The 20,268-nt window shown below is 35.4% G+C and overlaps 1 protein-coding gene across 1 annotated transcript in view; it reads left to right on the forward strand.

Annotated features, from left to right (window-relative positions):
- The first annotated feature begins 6,216 nt into the window (after nucleotides 1–6,216).
- IGF1 (insulin like growth factor 1) overlaps nucleotides 6,217–20,268 on the forward strand; it is a 48,725-nt gene continuing 34,673 nt past the window's right edge. The window contains exons 1-2 of the mRNA XM_065665131.1: nucleotides 6,217–6,441; nucleotides 10,763–10,919. Coding sequence (XP_065521203.1) covers nucleotides 6,379–6,441; nucleotides 10,763–10,919 — 220 coding nt within the window. The 5' untranslated portion in view covers nucleotides 6,217–6,378. The remainder of the gene's footprint in view (nucleotides 6,442–10,762; nucleotides 10,920–20,268) is intronic.

Consider the following 20,268-nt stretch of genomic DNA (forward strand, 5'->3'; position numbering starts at 1 on the left):
TAGCCTTTGAAATTGGAGAATGTATTGGCTTCAGTCCACAAAACACTATATAAATTTTGAGATAAGCCCCTTCAGTGTAGTAAAACATTGGAGTGAAGAAAAATTAACCCAGAAGAAAGATTTCTAGCAGTGCAATAGGAGCCAGATTAATTGTAAATTAAAGAAATTTAAAATGGACTAAGCAGATGTTCTTTTTGTTTGGAGACATCTTATGTCATCTCCAAATAGTGTTTGTTTATAAGTACAGACTTCAGAAAGTATTCCTTATTGTAACTCATGCAAAAACTCTTTAGGCCAAGACAAAATAAATAGGCATTTTTGCCATGAGCTCACACTCTTTGCTTTGTATGGAAATATGCAACCTGTTTGTGATAAAATTGACAGTATTCAGTTTGTCCTATTTAAGGTTCTTTCTGAGTCAGCAAATAAACAAACAAACAAAGAGTCAAACATAAGCATTAGCAATGATTTGTCTAATTTACAGTAAAAGCACAATACCATTAAACATATCTAGTAAAACCCAGAGACGACTCAGGAAAAAATGAATATGTCTCTACATTTCGTCTAAACGAGGAGGTAATATTTTAAGAAATAAAAGGGAATATCTAGCGCCATGCATTTTTCTTCCTGTGATACAGACATTTAAGTGACTCATGGAAATCATCACCCTTCATCTACCAGGAAGCTATGCACATATATGTAAACCCCAGCTTTCCACAATTCCCACTTGTTTTGCCCTTTTTCTGTGCATGCAAACATAGGGCTTACGCTGTTATATTTCCTAATTTTCTTTCTTTGTTAATTCTGGCTTTTTGCTTCTTTTAGGAGTGAGGAAGAAAGCAACTTTTGGGAACAAAGATGATCTATTCAGTTCTTAACATTGGGAAAGGAAGAGCAAGACTACAGACAGCTGAAACCTGGAATTTCCAGTTTAATAGAAAATCCTGGTATTCTGATTATTCTGAATCAGAACAAACTATTTCAACATTTTCCACAAAACTGAAATAAAAAAAAAAAAAAAAAAGAAATGCTTTCAAAAATGTTGACACATTGCGTTTGAGCTTTTTAGGTCTTTTTTAATACTACTTTTCATATTTTATATTTTAAAGTCAGAATTACACGACGTCTCACGCCACTTACTAGTAATTAAATCATCTGCATAATATAATTAAAATTGTAAGTATTTAAATAATAAAAAAATACATCCAACAATTGATGTATATTTTGTTAGAGTAGGAAAATATGATCGTTATTTGGCTTTATATTATTTTTAGCAACAATTATTTCTAAAACCTTCTAAAAGTGGAAAAAAGCATACTAACACAAGGATATTCAAGCTGGCGGCTACTTAAACTTATATCATAAATTAAAATTATATAGTACTTCATTACATTCATCACAGCATTCTAACCACAAACTTTCTTTGTATCTGAGTTGCAAGCAATAAGGTCCTTGCCTTTTCGTGAGCAAAGCTACTATTCCCACTCCAGACAATGAAAGTATTGAGTACATTCAGTTTACAAGTCCATGGATTAATTCTGACCTGTTATTAACACCGATTGTTTCTAGCACTACCACCTATAAGCAATAGTTTAGCACTGAGGTTCTCATACATCCATCCTGTTGTTTAAAAACTCATTTTTCTTGATCAGCAAATATGACAGGTTTTGATTTACTTGATCCTCATTTAATCAGGAAACTTGCACTTTCCCCTTTTTGCTGCAGTAAGAAACTGCTTTTCAGGGCTCTGTGCTCTCCTTGGTGTCTCTTCAATATTGGCAGCATAATGACAGCTCAAATTGCATGCACCCACCCAACCCATCAAATTTGTTACTTGTTTTTCATGCTACTTAGGCCATCATAAGAAAAGATGTTTGTTTTTTGGTTTTGTTTTTAAACAGTTCATTAACTCAAATAAATTAGTAAAATTATTTATTTCTTGATTTCCTAAGTTTTAACTTGATGAAAGGAATTTTCCACCATACACTTGACTTATCACTACCTTCAGCACAACATTCCATATTCAGAAAATACGCACTTTCACCCCTTTCTCCAAAGTTGCTTCCTAGAAAAGGAAGCCAAACTTCTCCAATAGTAAACACATAATATTTAACAAATAATTCACTAGAGACCATAAGAGCTAAACAATCATTTGTGTGTTTCAGGAAATAATACTAACATTGTAAATAACATTTTGCCTTATCCAAAAGTAAGCAAGATGATTTATGAAGCAAATAAAAAGAGACAGCTCCAAACCAAAAGTCCTTAAGCTGGAGGCTAAGCAAAAGAGAATAAGGAAAATATACACTCAGACCATGCCGAAATTCAATGGAAATTGTCACGTTCTTCACTTTAAAACCTCTTCACAAATGGATCACAAAAATAGTAAATGGCAGAAGACAGAGTATCTCTATTTATGAAGAAGCCAAAGGTAATTCTCAGGCCAAAGGCTGCACTTACAAGAATTCCAGATCACCATGCCAAAAGAAGGCCTTATGGTGGGGTTCAGTTACCTGCAGGTGCTGAAGGCCATTTGAGATGCCCTAAACTATGCCAGATATCTATATGAGGTCAGCAGCTAGGACACAGAGACTTATGGGAAATAAGTATCACTCTGTAGTGGAAGCTGGGGGCATGAAGGATATCCTGCAGCACTAAAAGTGACACTGGTTGCCTAGATTTAGGCAAATTAATAATGTCTTAAATGTCTTATAACTGAGATCTCAAAAGAAAAAAAAAAAAAGGACACAAAAAATACACTTCCCATTTGCCCAGTGAACTGAATTAAGTAACGAGGCAGTAAGCTAAAGGAAAACTGGTAAGACATCAAACCTTCGAAAGGCTCTTCTGCTTTTTGATGGAGGGTGGAGAGGACAGGGTACACATTATTTATGCATTCAATATAAATCATCTCTTCACACTGCATGGATCTTACTGCATCTGTGTATGTCCTGTGCAGGATGAATGTTCTTAAAAAAAAAAAACCATAGTAAAAGAAAATCTTGCTTCTGCTGCTTTCATATAATGAAGAACAGCTGTTTAGCAGCCACTGTGATTATTGTCTTCTTCCATCCTGCCTGCCACCTTGCTCTCAGCCCTATAACCCTCTCAGGTGATATATATTATAGTGGTTCTATTTTGGTTCCAGAAAATTTATAATCCCAATGTAAGAGAAAAACCCAACAGGTACAGATAACAAATAACTGCATGTAGCTGAAGTGATCTAATCCAGAAGAATGCAAGAGGATGGCATAACAGTTGTCAGCCATTGTGGCAACATTCCTACCATTTAAGAAAGGGTTTAAGGAGAGATAATATATTAATTAGGATAATTGATTACTTGCAGTTTTGCTACTGTCTTCTATAAAGTGGAGTACTCCCCAGAAAAACTGATGCATGAGCTGCACATCATTATGGTGTTAGTGATCTCATAGGAGTATTACAGTGCAAAAGATGAGTATCAGAACACATAAATTCCTAAATATCTTATTATCTATCTCACACATTTCATATATCTTTGTGGCTATTGTATCACTGCAGGTTATACTTAAGAAGCCAAACAAAGATATATAGGCTATTGCCGTTTAATATTGAACTATTACACACATTCTAATTAAATATTTTTTTCTGACCTGGACATCTTTTGTGACTATTTTGGTGGCTACCACACACTCTGTAGTTTACAGGTGCATTTTGTTCAAGAGAATGTATGTAACGGCATAAGCACTCAATCATAAAGTAGTTATCATACAGTACTTTATTCTAAATGTTTTATAAAGTAAGAGCTATTACATTTAACAAAGGAGAAATGAACAAATCTCCATTATTTAACAGACTGCTATACTGACTAGAATATTATCACCAGAATAGAAGCTGTATTTTAGGAAAGTAGTGATTCCGAGGTCAATATGTCCTGAGGAACTCTAGAAAAAAGTGGAATTACTTGTTAGCGAGGAAAAGCACTGCACTAACAGTCTATAAATTACTACAAAAAACCTTTATTGAATCTCTTTTGTTTTCTTGCCTTTTCACAATACCCCTTTAAAACAAGAACTAAAAGAAGGAAGTGAAATGCATCAGAGACTTAGGCATCAGAGACTTCGGCTGGTCGGGTGGAATGAGGGTAGGTGTTCAGAATGGAAATAATCCATGGAAAGAAAAATTATTAGCAGTTGTGTAGAGACACCATGATTCACTGGCTAGCTAGCCTGAACACTAAAGTTTGCATCTTCTACTGCATGCTGCTGTCATGATCAAGACAGGCCTGGGGAAACCTGGGAGAAATCAAGCAGTGAGGAGTGAAATGAGGGTTTGAAGCTCAGGCAGAGGGGAAGCGATGAATGAGTGGATTCCTTCTGTTATTTAGGAAGAGAAAGTATGTGCACCCATCTGTAGTACTGTGAAAGTAAAAAATAAAGAATATCAGATCTTTGATAATTTGTCTTCCCACATTCTTCTATTAGGCTGGTGAAATCAGGGATACATGTGCGACAAGTTGCAGCAGGCTATGTCAAGCTATGTATAGAATGGTTCCACTATTCAATGACCTCTGAAATACAGAGGGAAGAATAAAACTGACCAGAATATTAAAATACAGTACCTACAGTAGAAAGGTGTATTAGAGTACTTGAAATATTGGTATTATCTGAACTAAACCAACCTGCCTCAAAGCCCCAGTGATTCTGCTATTATGCTACATTAGAAGAAATCCTTTCCAAAGATTAATCAGCTTATCTAAATGTACAGCATTTAAAACTACACAGAGCAGAGTATTAGCCATTCATAGAGGATACAAAAAACTAAATGCGTCCTTTCTGCCTGGCAAGCACCATACAGTTCAAGGTGGATCTGAAAACTGGGAAGGGACCTGGGCCAAAATGATCTCAATTGTTATTTTCAATAATAAAGTAGAGCTAGCGCCTCAGCATGCAACGCTCATGTGGTAGGGGACAGGGACAAAATGCAATGTTCTGAAACAGCTCTTACAGAAAGCATGCACTGTTTGTGACAGGTATTTGGTCTCTGGAGCTACAGTCTTGTTTATTCCTCAACTTTCAAATGCCATCTTCCAAAACCAAAGGATAACAAGTACAAATTATATCTATAAAACAGCATCGCAACTTTATTCTTAATAGCCAACTATTGAAATGCAAGCATACATTATAAATAGAAAAACAGCTGGCTTGGAGCACATTGCAAGCCACTAACACAGTTGAGGGATTTGAATGACATCATAACCCGTGAGAGCATGTTGCTGGCCAGCTGGTGTTATTTATAATATACTCATAATTGAGGAAAAAATAAAAAGGCAAAAGTTAGGTATTGCAGAAGTAAGAAAGTTGAATTCTCTCCTTCCCAGTGTAATTTAAATTGTTATCAAGAGTAATTATGCAGATTACTACTAAAAGGGGAGAAAATCACTTTATAATTACAACAGCACATTTACCATAAATGTCGTGGAAGCCCCCCAGACTGGGCTACTTGTGCTACTGTATTCATAGCACTGTAAATTCTAGGAAATAATATGTCTTCTGTGTGGTTGTGAAAAGATCACAGAGCTATTTTTCCCTATTTACAAGTAGTGCTCAACAATTCTGTTATTTTTAGCAAATTGCAAACTGTTATTTTAGGGTTAATAGCACTGAGAGTTGGAGGTTTTAATTGTTACTCAGCATATAAGCTTGCCAAGTTTAATAATGTAAAGATGTATTAAGAAGAAAGTATACAACGGACTGCCTTTCTATACTATACAAATAAAATACCTGTGCCTCTGTGCATAAAGAAAATGAGTACATGATATAAAGGTATGCATATATAAAAACAATGCCCTTACATATATAAGCTTTTACTTATTTAAAATGCAGACACACACACATAACTACAAATGCAAACATAGCTATCTGATACTTCACCGGAATACATTTACTTATTTTTCATGGCAGCACAAGCTTTTTTTCTGTCTGCTAACCCCTCAGTCACTAATTCACATTCTTTTAAAGGGAAAAAAATATGCTTCTGTGCTCTAGTTTTAAAATGCAAAGGTATGATGTTATTTGTCACCATGCCCAAAAAAGTCCTTACTCGGTAACTTTGCCAGAAGAGGGAGAGAGAGAGAAGGCAAATGCTCCCCCAGCTGTTTCCTGTCTACAGTGTCTGTGTAATGTAGATAAATGTGAGGATTTTCTCTAAATCCCTCTTCTGTTTGCTAAATCTCACTGTCACTGCTAAAATCAGAGCAGATAGAGCCTGCGCAATGGAATAAAGTCCTCAATATTGAAATGTGACATTGCTCTCAACATCTCACATCTCTCTGGATTTCTTTTTTCTCATCATTACTGCTAACAAATTCATTTCCAGACTTTGCACTTTTAAGAAGCAATGGAAAAAATCAACAGTCTTTCAACACAATTAGTTAAGTGCTGCTTGTGTGATTTCTTGAAGGTAAATCTTTATTACTATTTCAAATAATTTTTTAGTTTTATATTACTGTGTATTGTCTGCTTCTGGTTTGAAGAGGATTGTGCACTTTTCAATAACATAATTTTAGAACTGAGAATTATTTATAAATTGCTGAACATGCAATTTTATGTGATCTGGAAAATGGCTGTATGTAATAGTTGCAATTACATAGATAACTGTAAGGGTAAACTATTGCAGATACATGTCTTGATTTTCACCTCTATTGAGACAACTTTGCAATATTTCAGTTATGTCATTATTAAGAGGTCAATTACATCATTGTCTATACTGTTAATTAATGCTTCTGAAAACAAGAACTTTTAGCTATTTTCTGCAGGTGCAGGGTTTTATAGGAAAAAGGTATTATTCACATGTTAAGTTTCTGCAGTTTTATTATACATAATGATAGATGAAATGTTCAGGCTTTCACAGGGAAACTTTTAAGGGATGTTGTCACTGCAGCAATTTTCTGGCAGCACTGTAGCATTTACTTGCTTTTTGCTTTCATAAATAAAAAGTAAATGTGAAGTTCAGTTTGTTTTCTACATTAGAAACCAGCTGCGACTCTTGCTGACCTTGCATATTTGTATAGCTTAAGCAATTGTACATAAAGAAAATGGAAATTGCCCTACATGTTCATCTCCAAGTTTTCCCTTCTAGGGAGGGCTGTTTCAGGAAAGTTTGCATGTGAAGTTTCATGTTATGACCCTGTAATTTCTACACATTAATATAAGCTGTCTTTAAGTGAATTTGGCTTCAGTAGGTGCACTGACCTCTGTTTCTGTCAATTGGCCCTATTTCAACTTTCCATTATCAGCAAATTTATACCTTTCAAGAACTTTTTTCTTTAATATTTTGCAAGGACACTTATGCAGCTGACAGAATTCTCCTGTTTTAATTGTTTAGGGCCTAATTTATTTTTTTTTTTTTATTTATTTTTAGTGTCTTATATTTAAAACACAGCTCATTCCTTAATGTGATTCAAAACACCAGGTTTGTAATTGCTATGGATGAAGCCATTCTCTTAATGTACAAATGGGCACCCCTTCCAATATACTTGAAAGATGGGGTTTTTTTAAGTAAGTGCTGTGCAAGGCACTAAGAGGCATAAAAGTAATGTGCTAGCTCCTCAGCTGGCACATCCTGCCAAGCTTCCTTGGAATCAATAGAACATATTGATTTAGCTTAGGAAGTAGCCCAGATAGTTTAATCATTTAGCAGTATTTAGATCTTGATCCATTCTAAAGTATATCTATGCTTTATTTGTATAACAATTACTAATGAATACTGTTACTACATACTAATTACACACTTCTACTATGGTTTGGTTAACAGGTCCCACCTCTATATAGCAAAATGTAATTTTGAATATAACTCCTGATTTTTTACCTATAGCATATACTATCCATAAGAATGTTCCCCCTTTGAGATATTTATAATTATTGTGGATGTTCTTATATGTTATTAAAATGACCAAGGATGTGAAGAATTCTTGTGCACAACTTGTGCCAACTGATAGTTTGTTAGCCAAAGAGGACTTATATAGGACAAATAAGAAATAAAAGAGATGTGGAGTATTCGTATATGACATTCCTCTCTGGTGCCACTCTTCTGGACTATTAAAAGTGGAATGCAGCAAAAGCTGGTTATTTTACTAAAAAAAAAGAGGAAATTCCAGCTGTGAAAATATGGTCAGTCATTCTATGCAACTGAAAGAAGTGCTTAACTAGGCTCATCCTGAACCTGTATTCAATTTCCAAATGTAATTAGATGCTTCTATAAACCCCACCCACATGCCAAAGCGTTTTCTTTTAAGCTCTCAACTTTCTAGTCAAATCTGGGACATTGCAAGCACCCTGCCTGTTTGTAAAGAACCTGAAGCAAAATTGGATTACAACTTTGTATTTTCTTAAGAATATTCCCCTCAGACATAAATGGGAACTTTGATTTTATCACAAACATATTGAATCGACTAATGTTATGTTTAATTAAAATGCTGAAGTAAAGTTAAAGTTTTAAACTATGTTCTGGATTTAGTTTTGATGAAACAGCACTCAATTTAACAAATAATTGATTGAACCCTAGAAACATGTGAGTCTTTTTTCTTTTCCCCAGAGCTTTTACTTGCTTGAAAGTTCTTGACTGTTGTTAAATTTGGAGATAAAGTTAGAAATTCTCTGTGGTTTATACTGTGCAGCCTTCTTGGCTTCCACTAAAGGAAAAACAGTAGATAATATGTTTTGTTGTAGTTCAGTGCTGATATTTATCTGAAAATGCAAGCCAGCTGAAAAGTCTTGAAAAATACAAAATTGTTAAATATCTAAGATTTATGTTTATTTCTGGCCCAAATGTTCTACAAGAACAAAGTGTTAAATACATAATGTTCTTGTATTTGTAATGTCTTCCAGCCTTCTGAGGCATGTGCTGAACAGCTTTCTGCTCTACCTCCTCAGAACAGGGAACCATCTTAAAGTGCAGGTGCATTACATTTATCTTAGAAATTCAAAAATACGGCAAGGGTAAAAAGAGATTGATGCTGCTGAGGTATGGAATCATTACAGGAAATAATGCCTTGAGTCATTGTCATTCATTTGTAACCCGATCTTCCTCCATCTCTCATTGAAGTCATGCCCATGCATTAAACCTTGTTGGTTTGTACACGGTAAAGTTGGCTATAGACTCTTGTGAATGGGAAAATGATTATTCTTTCTTTTTATGCTATATCATGGGATTTAGATTTGTTCATTATTGTCACAGTGGAAATATCAGGAAAAAAAGTGGGATAAATTCTCTTACTTACAGATTTGTCTCTTATTCAGCTTTGACTTAGGTTGAAATAGGGGACTCATCCAGCAAAGTACTAAGATCCTTTGCCAAGAAAATAAGAACTCTTAAAAATTGTTAACTAGAGAAGGCTCAATAACCCACTAGGTCAGATCCCATATGAGCAGACTACAGATTATTTCATCGGTTTTTCAAGAGTTCAGTGAAAATAATAATATTAAATGGTCCCTTAAACCCTGAAAGAAACTTTAGGGAAGATTAATCATTTTACTCCAATTACTTTACACTAGTCTTGTAACACAAAGCACTTTTAAGTCAAGGTTAACTGTGCATGCATGAAAGGTTTGTAACTTCTTACCTGACTGCACTACTAGTGTTAACCTAGAAAGAAAATAGAATTTACACCTTTCAAAGCTAGCATTTTTGGCAAGTCATCTAAATCAGTTTAGAACATGCATTAAGCAAATCTTCACTGTCCTGCTACTAAATATAATTAGCTTTTCCTGGTCTTTAAAATAAATAATGTTCTCTTTCACGTGTTAGGTATGACCTTTGGTGGATATAAACTGATGTAAGAAGAACGGTGCAAATTTACACCCATTGAGGACTGGCACTTCTTTAATCAAAAGACCAGGAAAAAGATAGTTTGTAACCAAATGTAAATGAGGAAAGAATTATCACATCTGTGTATACCTCACACCCCAAACCTAAGAGGATATAATGGAGGTCAGTGAAAGTATAGCTGCTTCCATCAAGTTAAAATACAAACATTCCAACTAGTGCTTCTCTTAATTTCCTGAATGCTTCCAAATGTTAATTTGCTAGTAACAGAGGATTCTGAGAATTGTGGAATGTGGTCCCCTATTATGGAAGATCCCACATCAACTCTTCTGTAACTCTGGCAGAGGCTACCTTGAAACTTTTGCTTTTTTCCTGATATTCCCATTTTTAAGGTGGCTGGAGAACCACGGAGAACTAATTACGAACCCCCTTCATACTGGGCCAAATTTCCTTCCACCCTGTTTATAACCATTTATTCTTGTGCCAGTGCTCGCTCTTTAGTTTAAATAGCTTTTCTCTGTCATATGCCACCTCCATCTTCCACAGTACCTTGGCAAGCAACTGTCATATTCTCTCTTAGCCTATCTGGTCTGAGACAAAATAATTCAATGTTGCTTAGTCTTCCTTACTCATAATTCTGGGCTTCCCTTTGTCTGTCTATTGCACTCTTCCATCCCATCCTTTTGCAGAAGCAACCATAAATCATAGTTATTACAAGGTGTTCTAACTGTGTGTGAATGTGAACCAAGAATATTCACCAGAGGAAATAATCTGCTTACAAACTACACGGACTAGAATATGTGGACAGTTGCAAAAGTAGGGTGAGGCATTTCCTGATACTGTGTTTATTGTCTAACAAATTATAGTACATATGCATTCTGAACTCACAAGGCTGCAGCAAGCATTCTCTTTAAGGCTCTGTTGGGAAATTCTGACACTGCTTTTGCTTCCTTGGCAGGTGAAGATGCACACTGTGTCCTACATCCATTTCTTCTACCTTGGCCTGTGTTTGCTTACCTTAACCAGTTCTGCTGCTGCTGGCCCAGAAACACTCTGTGGTGCTGAGCTAGTTGATGCTCTTCAGTTTGTGTGTGGAGACAGAGGGTTTTACTTCAGTAAGTCAACCCTTTCTTTCATTCAACTGCTACCTTTGCCATGTAATACATTGGAGTGTGCAGCTACTCTACAAGTTTAGAAATGATCAGACCAAGCTCCAAGTTTGACTAGTATCCTCTGTCTTGGAGATGCCAAAATCTTCAGTGACCGGTTAAGTCCAGGTGAAGGGAAACCCATGCATGGTGAGACAATAAAAACTAACACCAGCACAGTCAATAGACAAAATTAAGTCTTCAACAGTGTGTATATATTACTACTCAAATTATTTTGTGGCGGAAGACCTACACTTTGAACAGCACAATAATTGTCCTTTGCTGTGTTTTAGAGTGTGCAATGCTGGAGTATTTAGAAAAGTAACTCTTTTATCTTAGCATCTTGCAAGTGCTGTCAAGATTGAGAACTACACACCTTCTAAACAACAGAAATCTATTTCTAATTTTCAGCTATTTGCCATTCAAATAACATAAAATTAATGAAACTTTTAGCTAGGAATGTATTAATTCTTAATTCAGTCCTTAATATGTTTATTCAAAACATGCAAAAATTTGTGCTTTTAGAGCCTCTGAAGCTAGTGTTTACTCCTAATTATATTATGTGCTTGTATGAAGTTCTTGTCTGAAGTTACTTCTCCTTCTGGGCCTCAGTTACTGTTCTAAACAAGAATATAACTAAGAAAAGGAAATATGGGGTGGTTAGGCTATAAAGACAAGAAATTGACTAAAGGTTTTTTGTTTGGTGATTTCTGGGTTTGTTTTTTTTTTGGGGGGGGGGTTTGTTTATTCCTATAGTCTTTCTAAGGTCTAGCTATTTTATTTTATTTTCTTTTTTTTTTATGTAATCCTCATTTTATCCTAATACTTCCTGCCTTCTAAGGTATCATGTTTGTTTTTCTGATCTTACCCACCCCATTCTTATTAATTTCTATTAATAGGATATTTGCTTTTGATATTTTCCTCCTTGTTTGAGATAAAAATATAAATCCAGATTCTCACAACTTTCATTTACAGAAAATACTGATTTTCTCAACATACAAGCTGCAGACATTTCCACTGTCTTCTTGGCACTTTCTATTAAGGTTTAACTTTGAAACTGGCAGCCTACTTTTTATATATGCAAAGTGATTCACTGAAGAACTCTTCTGTATTTAACAATTTAGCTATCATTCATGAGCATCTAGTTTAGGTTGTGTTTAACTTAGCATTCTGGTGCTAAACATAACGTTAAAAACAGTTAAATCCCTCATAAAGGAATTTATTTTTTTCTACCAACTCTTTATGTGTTCATTTAAACACCCAAATCCTTTATATTTATCAGTAGCTGAGTTACACTTGAGGGCCATTTGAGTCATACAAACACTTTCTCTGTGTGGCTGGAAGAAATGCAAAGGAAGACTTTCATCTCCCCCTCCTGTTTCTGCACCAGAAAACAATGAGACAATATACTTCATCCTTAGAACAGCACAACAATTGGTTTTTACTGTGCATGTATCCAAAGGCATTTTCCCAGTCATGCCTCTCCTAGCAAAATGTTTGCTGCTTGTTCAGAAAACTATCACGCTTGCTTACAAGAATGGTTTTTACTGCCAAGCAATCAATCAGACCTACTGTTACATGTACTCTTTGTGGTCCTCAAGGTAAGAGGACGTGTGAAGTGCTAATAATCAGCAATAACTCCTTTTTCAATCTATGTCAGCTATTGTAAGTTTGCATGATCTGTTTCAAATCTCTATATTCCCTAAGCCTAATCACCCTTACTTTAAAATACCAGGATAGGTTTCTAAAGTTTTGAAGATCTTTACCCCTGAAATCTTGAGTTTTATCTGCTGTCAGCAAAGAATTTCTCTCTAGTTTATTGTTTTCTTACATTCAGAGTTTTCACATGAAATAATGTAACTGTTGACACCATAAAGGTCTACCTTGTTTTGTATGGAAGACTGTGGAAGGTTTTACTAATGAATGACCACCCTGTGTTGGGAAAGTCTTGCACTGTTGATTACTTGACTGTAATCAACAGATTACAACTGAAATATTCAACAGCAATTTTATGAAGTTGATATGTGGCCCTTGGATGTTAAGAAATGTGTGTCCTCTACATGCCTATTTCTGATTCATGAGGCAGCAATTTAATCTTCTTAGCCTTCTCCCTCTTATTTGATAGTGTTAATTTAAAATACAGAACTGTAGAAAAGTAAGTCCAGTAACATTGGTAAAACAACTTGAGATCCTCATATTAAATGCATTACAGAATGTAGCATATTATTGGAAGTTAAAAATGTTGCTCCTTTCTTGGGACTTTAAGAATCCCACATAATTTGCAGAAGTAAAAAACCACTGAAATTTTTTCTTTCATTGTGAAGAGGATGTCAGTTTAAATTGTATCTTAAGCTTTGTATTCTCATAGTCTGGTTCCTTTATACAAAATGTAATGAACAGTAACACTTGCCTTTAACTTGCACAGGAAATAGCTTTGAGGGAAGGTTTTTCTTCCATCAGTCTGTATTTCACTAGAGACTACAAATATAAAGAATACCTTTCAGCTGAGGTGGAAATCCTGGTTCAGATTCAAGGTCAAAGCTTCTGAACTATTCCTTGGGAGTTGTGGGTGGAAATGAATATAGAAATAATTGAGTTACTTTCTGTTGAAACTCTGTACTCCACAACCACAAGGCTATATCTATGGCTAGGACTGGAAGAAAAAAATTTCCTTTCTATAGTCTGCCCAAGTTCCTAGGTATAAAAGGATATTCTTTACAGCTTCTGGAGAGATGTCCCAGCTGCTTACCACACAGAAATAAAAGTATTGACTTCAAGAGGAAGTCAAATGTGGTTTCTACCACTCGCTTTCTTCATGAGGTAGACTGGCAAGGAGCATTTCTCCAAGTTTTTTAGGGGAGAACATTGTAGAAATCCCAAAATGGACCATCTGCTTTTTCCTTTAGTCACATGTAACCACAGCCAACACTGGCTACTTGTTGGACAGCTTTTTCTCCCACATGATTCACCATTGAAGAGCAGGGTGTTGCCATCTTTTATCCAGTAACATCTTTCTAGCAAAAGTTGTGCCACTCTAGTTCCTGTGTGTTAGCTTCTGTCAGAAGAAGCCAAGAGAGAGTCTGGCCAGAGCTACACAAGTGGCTACACAACTTTCCTCAATTAATGCTTCTCTGGTCTCAAAACCTCTGGATTCAACAGCCATGGAGCATAGTGAGATGTCTGCTATGTTCATTTGAATGCCTAGAAAGCTCTACCATGCCACTGCTATTACAAAACAATGCTGAGGGCAGAGGATGTTAGAAAAACTGAAAGTGCATGTTACAGGAAACTTACAGAAGCAATAGCCCAGGAGGGAGGGAGTTTTCTTTGAAATAGTCTTGTCTTATCACAGGAATTTTAGTTTGTTTGTTTGGTTGGTTTGTTTTGATATTTTTGTTGGCTTTTTGAGTAATCTACAAACAACCCCAAAAAAAAGCCAAACACACACATCGCCAGAAAATATATAATCATCAGAAAATTAGGATAAGACAGTGAACATAGTTTTTGGTATTCAGAACTGTCATCGAATCTCATTGCTTTGTAGAACTAAGGTATATATGGAGGATTTCATGCCTTTCAAAGCAGGAAATAAACGGCATAGTGTTAGGAAATTACTGCTTGTTTCTTCCATTTATCTTTAATAGCTTCTTGTTTACTTCAGGAAGTCTGCTTTTAAGATGCTATTAAAGTTTCTATGCCTGTCAAACCTATCAAGGTAATTACAAGAGATGGCATGACACTCAGTTCTTTAACTGCTCCATACCTGTAGGAGCTATGAGTCATTAGCTCTCTGTGTCCCTGATTGAAAGGATTGTTAACGTTACAAGCCCAGGAGAGGCAAGCTGAAAAACTGCCATGGACACACACAGCCTGTGGTGTCAGTGACAATCTTACAAATCTCTGCAAACAAATGCTGGTCATCTTGGCTATGTTCACACAGCAAGATCCAACAGTGTTTTTAAGTTCCTTGGTCTGGCTACATGCCCCATTCATGTCCAAATCCTGTATCCACTGAAGATTTGAGTGTATTCCTTTACCCCCAGATTCTTCTTACAAGAAAGCTAACCTAGAAATGAGCTAAAATGTGCTTTAGCCAAGTATGCAGGGTCAGGGCTCAGGAAACCAGAACTATAAGCACAGTTATTGATATACCTCTGTAAGAAAAAGAACAGCTCTGGCTTCTGGAATGCTATCACTGTATAGATAAATAAACGATACCTGAGTTTGGTGTGTGCTTTTTTTGCCATTGGTGGTAATCATTGAAGAAATTCTTAAAATAAGCCAGTCTTTCAAAGAATTTTGTCCATTTTTACCTCATTAAGTAAGGCTAGGGAATTTTCATAAAGACTAACCTTAGTTTAGTGAGTTTAATCTTCTTAAGTTAGCTCTGTAATAACAGAGGGAGATATTCTGCCTTCTTTCTCTATGGGTCACACTGAGTCTGGGAGGATTTAGCCTCTAAAACACACTAAATTTAGACTCTGCAAACAGGACTCCTCTACAGCTAGTTCTCAGGTCACCAAGGATGTAATAATTTTTCAACCTTTTCATTAAGAGTGACTGTAGTAGTAATGGTAATTTTAATAAGGCGATTGGAAATAAATCATTGATCAAAATTTCAGCAGAAACATCTCTGCAAAAAGTGGCTACTACCAAAACCAAATAAGTACAGTTTCTCTGTAAGTTTAATTTAAATGTGTCCCTATTAGCTGTTAGATGTTAGAGATGAAAATGCTCTTTAATGTTGTTTGCCTTTATTTATGCACTAGACCAAATTTCAAATTTGGTCTCAAATAGCAGAAAGCTGTTATTTGACATTTGATTCCCTAACTGCTGTATGTGTATTTAATACATTGTTTAGTCTCATGTTGGATAAAGTCACTCAGAGAAGCACTTGGCAAGATCAGCATTAATTCTTGGCATAGCTGCCCCTCTTACTTTTCCACTGAATCTTAAATACCAAGAAAAACCCTGACTTCAACTCTGGCACAGGCTTCATGCAACTGGCCAAAACCTTTGCATATGGACCTCTTCATTTGTTCTGGTATTAATAATGCATTTGATCAACAGCAGCAAGAGTTGTAAAGCAAATGACTCAGTTTAGCAGAACCCACAGTCTCTTAATTAAAAACTTTTGCCTTAACTACTTGAGCATCTAGGGCAATCTATACAAAGTGCTCATTCAAAGAAGGAAGTTCATACAGCCATTTCTCTAGAGATTATTCAGCACTTTAGCTCTTATGCATGTTTCAAACCCTCTCACATTACTGAAAATCAGAGACTTAAAGCCATTTTCTTTTTTTCATTTCAGAACTCCACTAAAAAAAAAAAAAAGGATAGATCTGAGCTTGTTTATTAGACCATACCCAAATGTCAATATTTCCCTATGATACAAGCTTACTGTTTAAAATATATGACAATGGATGAAAGGGGTAACCAACAGTTAAGTAATTTCTCAGTCTAGAAATCAAGACAAAAGAAATACCACAAATGTATACTTATTGAAGAATTTATGCTAAATTTATCTCTGGTAATAACCACAGGAACTTCCATGTCAGAACAAAGAAAAAGCCATTTCTTCATACTTTCTTTGTGGTACATTTAATGCAAAATCACTATGCAAGATATATCCAAGTACTGGGTCTAATGGGTCAGTAATGACAGGCATATTTCATGTTTGCATCAGTGAATGAGGTTGTGAGAACAAGAATTTTAACAAACCCATAGCCTTTGAAGAGGCATAGTGTATACTGACCAGATAGTCACTCTGAATTATAGAAAATTTTGTATTGTCACTGTAAAAAAAGGTTTTAAAATTGAATCCTGTTAAATACTAAATGCCGATTTCAACCAAAAGGCTGTACCTTAGGCACTGTTTAACACATAACTTTCAGAATAACGGAATAAATTGCTTTTCTTACTTTATTAGAGCAAGTAAAGTCAAAGTTCTTTTCAGACTTCTTTAAGTATTAGACAAATTACATAGGCGTGCTTCTCTTGTCAGTTTTATCTATGAAACTTTTAGGTTAAATTCCTGATTGCCTTTCCAATGTCAATTCCTTGTAAATTGGTTTGGAAAGCAAGTCTGAAATACTTGCTGTATTTTCTGTTTGAATCCCATGTGCAGTCAAGTTTAATGTTTTCAGTGTTCTTAATCTTACAAGAAAGACTGGAAGTTGTTTATTTACCTAATGTTAAACTGTTTGCTAGTGAAAACTGGAATAGCTTCCTTTTATCAAAGAAACAATTTAGGGCTCATGGTTTGTTTGTTTTTTTTGGGTTTTTTTTTCCTAAGTCTGCAGCATATTCATATATTTCTCATCTCACTTTAGAAATTCAACTGTGATTGCAGTTTTCCCATCTATGTAATATGACTGTTCTAGAGTAAGAGAATGTCTTCAGAGATCAAACCCTTCTGCTTCCCTATGTGTTCATAACAGAGTGGAAGAAGAAATAGAGTGTCTTGTTGAAACACTTCTATTAGGAAATTATGGCTTACACCCAAACCTGAAATTGTATGGTTATTTTTGATACAGAACTATTTGTTTATAGTGTTTTTGTCTTTGTGTGTTAGGCAGAAATTTCCACAAGGCTGAGTATGCAGAAAAAGGAAGGGGTTGGCTCAGACCAGCTTAGTGAACAAACTGTTTTCTTTCTGAAAATAAATATTCTAGCAATACTTATTAAGTATTTCTATCTCCAAACAAGAAAGCACTTACGTAACACCCTCAGCTCCTGTAAACAGCAACTTCTAAGGAAAGTAAACACTACTGAAAATTGTTCTGACTTCAAAATAATATTAATTAACAGCCGTATCCTACTAAGGCAACAGATAAAAGCTTAAATTATGCACACACACTCTGCATTTCACAAGTTCTAAAGAATATTTGCAAATGTATTGCTTATGCAAAGATAGAGAAAGTGTAAGTGTTGTGGAGAAAATGGTAGAGAACATGTTATGATTGAGGATTTGAAAAGATCAGTACATTCCTAATTAGTACAACACAGCCATCAAAACTATGCATAACAAATTCAGTTTACAATAGAAGGATTTATTGAATTTATAGTGCGAGAAGGTGGCTAATCTATTCTCCCAAGCAACAAGTGATAGGACAAAAGGTAACAGCCTCAAGCTGCACCAGGGAAGGTTTAGACTGGATATTAGGAAAAATTTCTTCACCGGGAGGGTGACCAGGTGTTGCAACAGGCTGCTCACGGAAGTGGTGGAATCACTGTTCCTGGAAGTACTCAAAAACCATGCAGACAAGGTCCTTAATCACATGGTTTAGCGGTGGGCTTGGCCGTGCTGGGGGAACGGTTGAGCTTGATGATCTTAAAGGTCTTTTCCAACTTAGTTGATTCAGTGATTCTGTAATTTTTTTTTATTTTTTTATTTTTCAGACTTACATTAACAATACTGAATGTTTCTTTTAGTTCAGCCCCGTCAAAATGACTGGATAAGAGCTTCTACTGTTATACTGAAATTTTTACAACTTCTTTTTGTAAGTCTTTATTGGTTACTTTAGGTTACATCGAAGCTAGTAAGGACATCTATTTTAGGTTAACACAGCAGGTTTAAACTGAATACGTTTCCTACCTTGAAGCTTCTGTAGACAAGTAAGATGTAATAATTTGTTTCTACATCCCCTGAATTCCTGAATTACTAGTCAACAGGTCTTCCATGAAAAAACTTAGTTTTTCCTACGTATTTCAAGTTTTATGTTTCTTTCCATTAAAGTTTCCAGCCTTTCACAGACATATTTAGTTTGGCAGGAAGAATCTGGTGACTCATAGACTGAAGAGATTTGAGAGCAAGCTACTGAAAATGTATCTAATTTCTTCTTGTGTAATTTGGGAGCAAGCTACTGATAGTATGTCTAATTTTCCTAGTTTAATCAGTTGCATTATTGGCAAATACATGTCCTGAATAAAAGCCATGTTTATTCCTGAAATATATAGCTAACATTAAACGCAAAACTATACATATTTGCCTTTAGAACGCTTCTGTTTTTCTAATTGTTTCGGGCATTTTACTCTAAAACAGTGGGCATTGAATAAAAACAGAGGTGTTACTGTAATAATTTGCATTATGACCCTACTTATATTTCGGAATTCAGTAATATCAAAGTACTCTTTACTGATGTTTTTTGTTTTTTTTTCAAGGGAGGATAGAGGTATAGAGGTGTGAAAAGAATAGGTGATATTATCCCTTCACAAGTCATATAGAAAAGGATAGATGTATTAAAAAGCTCTCATTTATGTTTTATATTGTTAACTGTAAGGTTCCTTTCACCTCTTTTCAGACAGAAGTCTTTTAAATTCAGTTTTTTCTAGACAGACAGTCTGTAACAAACATCATTTTCATTTACCCACATACGATCTAATATACACAAGGAGATTCTGGTTCAGAGTAATTCCTTTTACTTTGGTGAATTTAAATGAGGTATTTGAGTTAAGAGACTACTCAAGCTTACTACAGTGAGTGAGAGGAGTAAGAAACTTGCACAGCTCTCATTAGAGTACTAAATATCTAATAGGATATTCTTCTCCACTAAACTAAGCAGGGAAGCTACGGTAATTGTACCCGTAAGTTAGTTAAGTCAACTGAGTAAAGGACACTTCACTAAGAGCCTAAATTTTGATGGGATGAATCTATTTAAAACCATACAGTGAACTTCAGTGTGGAGATAAGCATGCGCACATGCACAGTACATTTCAGATCAAAGCAAATCCAAGCTTCTTTTAGCTCATGGTATGATACAGTTAAGCAAAGACACAGAGCATGCCTTATGTAGTAAAACCAGTTACAGCTGCTCCTTTGGCCTTTACAAACTCCCTGGCCTTAGTCTGACCAAGTGTGAATCCTGTTGGAGAAAGCACTCAGTAAAAGTAGGAGGAAACATTCATCTATCTTCTTTTTTTGATACAATAGATAGAATATACTCTTACATGCCACACTAAGTAACACTCCTTCATGTTTTATTACTGCCTAATTAGACAAGGTACCCTCATCCATGAGCAAATAATGAAGCATTTTTTCACACTGCTGTTCCCATGGCCTCATTTCTATTCCTATGGACATATGTGGTCCAGCAAGGATCTTTTTAAGAAATTGAGACAACAATAATATTTAAAACCTAGAGTGACCTCTAAATATAATACAACATTAAAGAAACATTTTCTCTGTTAGAGTACTGTGCATGAGAAATGGAGAAAGAACACAGAATGATGCTCAAGTACAGTTAAAGACTCTTTGATATAAATGGCATACAGTTTTGAGATACTCAGGCAATTTGAAGATTTAGAAAATAGCTGA

Source organism: Lathamus discolor, chromosome 1 (assembly GCF_037157495.1).
Source record: "Lathamus discolor isolate bLatDis1 chromosome 1, bLatDis1.hap1, whole genome shotgun sequence".
NCBI classification, from domain to species: Eukaryota; Metazoa; Chordata; class Aves; order Psittaciformes; family Psittacidae; genus Lathamus; species Lathamus discolor.